This window comes from Ranitomeya variabilis, chromosome 5, assembly GCF_051348905.1.
Source record: "Ranitomeya variabilis isolate aRanVar5 chromosome 5, aRanVar5.hap1, whole genome shotgun sequence".
Taxonomy (NCBI): domain Eukaryota; kingdom Metazoa; phylum Chordata; class Amphibia; order Anura; family Dendrobatidae; genus Ranitomeya; species Ranitomeya variabilis.
This window is the reverse complement of record NC_135236.1, coordinates 559,573,528-559,580,231: the sequence shown is the minus strand read 5'-3', so window position 1 is coordinate 559,580,231 and position 6,704 is coordinate 559,573,528. Positions and strand designations below refer to the sequence as shown.

General features: G+C 48.3%; 1 protein-coding gene across 1 annotated transcript; it reads left to right on the top strand.

Moving 5' to 3' along the window:
* Positions 1–458: 458 nt before the first annotated feature.
* LOC143773842 (uncharacterized) lies at positions 459–3,506 on the top strand. Its single transcript, XM_077261176.1, has 2 exons — positions 459–1,775; positions 1,896–3,506. Exon 2 carries the CDS (start codon positions 2,117–2,119, stop codon positions 3,212–3,214), a length of 1,098 nt encoding a protein of 365 aa, XP_077117291.1. The 5' UTR covers positions 459–1,775; positions 1,896–2,116; the 3' UTR covers positions 3,215–3,506.
* The last annotated feature ends 3,198 nt before the right edge of the window (positions 3,507–6,704 follow it).

The window sequence follows — 6,704 nt, the reverse complement described above, 5'->3', positions numbered from 1 at the left end:
AACATGTCTAGACACTAATTATCCCCCCCCCACATACAAGGTGATAAAGGGACGTAGTGGACATTTGCAGGTCACTACCCAGCAGACAGCCAAGCAGAGCAGACAGACCTCAGCACCTTGGAGAAAACAAGCCTCAGAACAATTTGAGTATATCCTAGACAATGCCTTTATTTTCTATTTTCTGTCTCTACATGTCCTAATTTCTGCCATTTTTTTCTTTCTACATGTATCAGAATGTCTTCTTCTTCAGATTCTTCTCATGAGGAGTTTCTTCCTGGGCCGTGTGAGGTCGAGCATGTCAGTGAGGTGAGTACTTGCCTCGTCAGATTGGTAAGTATTCACTGTCACATCTACACATGTGACAATTTGAATTTTTCTTTTTGATAGAGCTATTCTTCTACTGCGGCAGAGACAGGGCAGGAGCAGCAGGGTCAAGGTCCGGTGGAAAGACGGCAGCGGGTACGTATACAAGGCTGACTGTGTATCCTCAGGGTAATATTCTTGAATCTTCCTTTCTTTCCATTCGTATTTCTTTACTTGTTTCTTCTGGAATCCTTTTGTATGTTGACTTTCCTATTCATGCCATTTCTCAGCATCTTTTTTCTTTCTTTACCTTATGTTAATTGAGCAAACTGTAATGACTTTATTTAATTTTTAGGTTTCACAATGGGACGATGATCTAATTGAGAATGACCTCCTCATCTCCCTGGTCCAGGAGTGAGTCCCGTTGTGGGACACCCGGGATCCACTGCACTCAAACAACGTCACGATCCGGCGCTTATGGAATGAGGTGGCCAAAGAGATGTGGGATGGCTGGGACAACGCCCCGACACGGGTCCGAAATGCATTTGGTAAGTATTGAACTGCAGTGTGAAGCAGCAGAGACCTTGGCCGTGCTCACTCGACTGTGTGTGATGAAAAACTCTCAGGAGTTTCTCTCATCACACACAGCTGTGTAAGCACGGCCAAAAGTACTTTTTCTGACCATTTTTTTTTTTTTTTTTTTTAACAGTGTCCAAAGTGAAAACACGTTGGCGTTGTCATGTCGGACACTGTTCAGACCAGGTCGTCTGACAGACAGCGGTAATTCCGCGTTTGACCACTGTTTGCTCATTGGCGTCGACTAGTTTTCGTCTGGCTGCTCCGGGGTTAATTTATCTGATCCTCGGATTGGAAGCTGGGCCATGCCCATTTCCTTTAAATGGTTCTCCTGATCTTTGGGCGTCGCCGATTATAGCTTCTGTCTTATCCGTAGTTATCTCGGTCCGGAGTGGAAAGCTGGTTGTTGGAGAATTGTTGCTGGTGGTGTATTTTCCTTTGTCTTATTTACTCCTTCCTATATTTGTATTTATTTTGCCCTGCACATTTATAGTGTATTCCTGATTGACTGTGGCGTGGTGTATATTTTCCTTTATCCTTGTTTGTTATAAATGTGGGTATTGGTCTATTGCATTCACTGGGTGGTGGGCGGTGATGTTCAGTCTAGGGCTGAATCAGGAGTCAGGGTGAGGGTGGAGGCCTGGACATGCACACCTTCAGTGTAAACTTCAGGTAGAGGGTCAGACAGGGTTTCCCTAGTCTGAGGGAAATTGCAGGGGCCCAGGTTATTAGCTCTCGCCCTCCTTGTCTCCCCGTGACAGGCGTTTGATGAAGGACCGCTTCAACAAGGACCTGCATCAAGAGAGCCGTGTTACCAGTGGTTCAGGAGCAAGGATCCGAAAATACAAATACCATTGCGTTCTGGCATTTTTAAGACCGGTCCTTGCCCAGAGAACGTAAGTATTTTCCCCTTGCATTTGGTTGTATTGTATTGCCATAATCTGTATTTTTATATTCCACAGGATTTTGCATCTGGTTAATTTTTGGTATTAATTGTCTTTTTCCTTTTTTTACAGCACATACAGCACTACTGTTGGCCCAGGTTCTGGAGCAGTCCTTCATCCGACAGCCACGGACCCATCCCAGCCATCCAGCAGCGCAGCAGCAAGTGGGCCTTCCACACTAACTGGAGACCAGGGAGCTGGTCCATCAGGTCTTCCCCTTTCGCAGTCCTCTTCCACTGCCCCTTTTTTTGGGCTCCTCCCGGCAGTGGCAGAGGGCTTTGGACAGGTCACTCATGCCCGAGTTTTTGCACTTGAGCTCGGTTTTACATGAAGCAATCGAGGCTTTGGGTGACCGAATGGATGTTTCACATAGCCTCTTGAATGCATGTATCCAGGAGGTCACCAAAAGCCTTGACCAAGTGAAAGCCGACCTCCAGAGGCCAGCACATCATTTTTTTAACCAAATTGAGCAGGGCATGTCAGAACACCTTACTCCTGATCTCCAGCTGAGTGTCATGCAGGCCTGCAATGCTGCTTACGTGCAGGCTATGCAGCAGAGTCGGTATTTCCAGCAGACAGTGTCGGCATATCCAGCTGTGCCTTCACTGTCACGATTGACCTCAATGCCGACCTCTGCTGCTGACCACTGCACAGCCACCTCAATTCCTTCCACAGCAGGACACCACTACAGCACCACCACCATGCCGAGTGCAGTTGAACATCTCACCGCCACCACCATGACAACTGCTGCTCCTGCTTGGACCTCCTCCACTGACACCACGATGCAGCAGGACCCTGGCATGGCCTTCCGTACCGCCGACACCACGATGCAGCAGGACCCTGGCATGGCCTTCCGTACCGCCACCACCACGATGCAGCAGGACCCTGGCATGGCCTTCCGTACCGCCACCACCACGATGCAGCAGGACCCTGGCATGGCCTTCCGTACCGCCACCACCACGATGCAGCAGGACCCTGGCATAGCTGCACGCTCTACAAGCGCTATGGACTCTGGCATGGCTGCACACTCTAAGAGCACTATGGACTCTGGCATGGCTGCATGCTCGAGCACTATGGACTCTGGCATGGCTGCACACTCGAGCACTATAGACTCTGGCATGGCTGCACGCTCTACGAGCACTATGGACTTTGGCATGGCTGCACGCTCTACGAGCACTATGGACTTTGGCATGGCTGCACGCTCTACGAGCACTATGGACTTTGGCATGGCTGCACGCTCTATGAGCACTATGGACTCTGTCACAGTGCAGCCGGACCCTGACAGGTCAGACACCACCACGCCACGCCATATGAGCCCACCAAGACCTCCCACAACCAGGCAAACCAAAAAAAATTACAAAAAAAACAAAACAAAAACAGAGGACTTTTAGCATTCCTCCCCCTTCACCTCCCAATGTGTCTGTAATGTCAGGTTTGTCTCACCCTTCCAGTGCGTCTCAAGCCTCTCATGTGTCAAGCCCCATCCCTGAACTTCCAGACCCTACTAGTTTCATTGCCCCTTCTCCTGCCACCTCTGCGTCATACACGGTTAGCCAGGCCTCAGTGCTTCACACCCCCCGTTTACATCACTCTACCCCAAGCCGGCGCAGTTAAATAAATATTATTATTTTTAAAAAATATATACAATTTTTTTTGCCCCACTTATGTTTGGTTTATTGTGTCTTTCGCCGCCGGCAACACACACTGTGCGCCAAATAATAAACTTCGCCACACACTTTATTTTTTTTGCCACATCATATCTCCACTAGTTAGCAAATAAAAGCAAATAAAAGACTGCAGCTTTGTGTGTCTATAGTATAGAGATATGAGGTGGGCCAAAAAATTAATTCATGTATTATCTCCATAATCTCTTCTTTCTGCTTAGTCTGTGACTAGGGTTGCAGTCTGAAGAGAAAATGGCGGAAATACAATGCAGAACTATACTCAACAGGCCAGGTGTCAAAAAACTCAGTTAGGACTCCTGACCTGGTGAGTAAAGAACTGCCTTGTATAACTTCCATTTTCTCTTCTGTGTACGTAATAATAATAATATTTATTTTTATATAGCGCTAACACATTCCGCAGCGCTTTACAGTTTTGCACATTATCATTGCTGTCCCCGTTGGGGCTCACAATCTAAATTCCCTATCAGTATGTCTTTGTAATGTGGGAGGAAACCCACAGAGAACATACAAACTCTTTGCAGATGTTGTCCTTAGTGGGGCTTGAACCCAGGCCTCCAGCGCTGCAAGGCTGCTGTGCTAACCACTGCGCCACCGTGCTGCCCCTGAAGTAATCTATTCCACACAAAGTGAAGGGACGATGGTGGTCATACACGGCATATCTATGCTCACCTGCACAGGTGTCAGAAATAGTGAATTCATGAGGCTGTTATATGTGCATCATGAATTCATTATTTCTGACACCTGACTTGATGAGTATAGATCTCTTTAGTGTGACAGTCATTGTCTCTTCAGTCTGTGTCCAATGGATACAGCAGAACAGAATCACGACGCAATGACGTCAACAAGCTTACCAATAAAGCAACATGGCTGCCATAACACTAGCAGTATGTGGCCAGTGTTTTATATCAGTATTTGTAAGCCAAAACAAGGAGTGGAACAATTAGAGGTAAATTATGATATTAACATAATAACTAGCACCTCTGCCTTTATCACCCACTCCAGGTTTTGGATTACATATACTGATATTAAATACAGACCAAATACTGCTAGTTTTAGGAAAGCCTTGGTTTGTAGAGGAAAAACATAGGAGACACGGTCAACAAAACCAAAACTAAAGTTTATTAATGAGAAATATTATTATCATTTGTAGCGTGGCTAAAGGGTGTCTAATCGATGGGAGATATTTGTCACATAGTTGGCTTGCCACTGTGATGTCATCATAGCTACCCATATGTGTGTCAGGACCTGTGGTGATGTCACAACCACATGTCTGATCATGTGATGGGTTCTGGGTGTGGTTAAACCCATTAAAGAAAGCCTAGTGCTTAACACAGTAGATATGTGTGGAGGTGCTAGCCTCCAGAGTGTGTTAAGGCTCCAGGACTGAGCCTAAAGGACTGAACATTTGTTTTCTCCTTTTTGCCTAAGCTAAAAGCTATTTGTTTTTTGTTCTGTTATGAGGTTTATGAAGCAATAAACCTTTGAACTTTTGATGGAAGACGCCTCCTAAGTCTCAGCCGTCGCACTTGAGTGAGTGAAACCCCTACAATTGGTGGTAGACGTGCGGGCAGCGTTCCCAGCGGAGACATAAGGCTATTACTGAATATCCTGGGTAAAGTCTGTTGTAAGCCAGCAAGCATTGCCGGGGAAAATGGAGGACCTGCTGAAACACTTGCAGTCGCAGGAAGAGTCCAACAGGCTGTTGATGCAGCAGATACAACAGAGCCAGCAGGAGCAACGGCAGAGCCAGCAGGAGCAACGGCAGCAGATGCAACGGAACCAGCAGGAGCAATGGCAGCAGATGCAGCTTCTGGCAGCCGCCATCCAGGGCAAGACGAGCGCCCCAACCCCAGGTCTGGCTGATGACACCCACGTCCGGAAGATGGTAAGATGCGCATTGCAGAAAATGACTCCTGGGGATGATGTTGAGGCCTTCCTGACGGTGTTTGAGAGGGTCGCTGAGAGGGAAAAACTTCCGCCAGAGCAGTGGGCAGAGGTATTGGCGCCTTACCTGACAGGGGAACCTCAGAAGGCATACCATGATTTGACCTTGCAGGATGCCAAGGAGTATAAAAAATTGAAAGCCGAGGTTCTCGCACGTTTGGGGGTGACCCTGACTGTTAGGGCACAGATGGTAGAACGGGTGATGATGGATCGGTTTGTGCATTCCCTCCCGAGGTCCATACAGACTTGGGTTGCCCAGGGTGATCCCCAGAATGCTGACGAACTGATCGGGCTGGTCGAGAGATACCAAGGGATGGAAGACTCCTTTGGGAGGCAGCCCATGCCATACTGGGGGTCCCAGAAAGGTGCTGAGTCCCAAAAAGGGGTGGCGCGTCCAAGGTCACAAAGGGTGGGGGAGGTGGTGCCCAAGGTCCCTACGGGTGATATTATTTGCTGGAGGTGCCACGGGCCAGGACATATAGCTGCCTGTTGTTCCCAGACCACTGAGCAGATGGACTGCAGCATCGGATGCCGTAGTTCATACTATGCATATCCAGCCTGCAGTGTGAACTCTCCGCCCAACGAGGGGCCTCAAGCGTGTTCTGTAAAGGTGAACGGTCGAGCAGCAATGGTGCTGTTAGACTCAGGGAGCTTGGTGACCCTGGTGAGGGCCACTCTCCCTCTCCACCTGCTCCCGGGAAAGAAGGTCAGCGTGCGGTGCATACATGGTGATGCCAAGGACTACCCTATGGCCAGGGTGGATATTGAAACGGCGTGTGGCACTGAGTCCCATGAAATTGGCGGCGTTCGGGACTTGTTGCATCCTATAATTATTGGTCGGGATTTCTGTTTGTTTTGGGATTTGTGGGGTAAGGGTTCTGAGGTCACTAGCAAGAGTAGGGAACCAATGAACCCTAAAAAGGTATCGCCACACCCAGAGACAGACAGGTTTCCTTTTTGTGTCCTGCTTGGGGATGAGGAGGAAGTGTCCCCTGCATCTGACATTCTGGAGTTAGAGGTAACCGGTGAAAATGTTGGGACTGCCCAACATAGGGACCTAACTCTGAGGGAAGTCTTTAATAATGTCACAGTTATTAATGGGGTTGCACAGGAGCCGGGGGCAGACACAAGATTTCCGCATTTTCTGATGAATGGGGAGTTGTTGTACCGAGTCACGAAAATGAGGGAGGAGTTGATAGAGCAGTTGGTAGTGCCGGGTCCATATAGACGGAAGGTATTGGATATGGTCCAT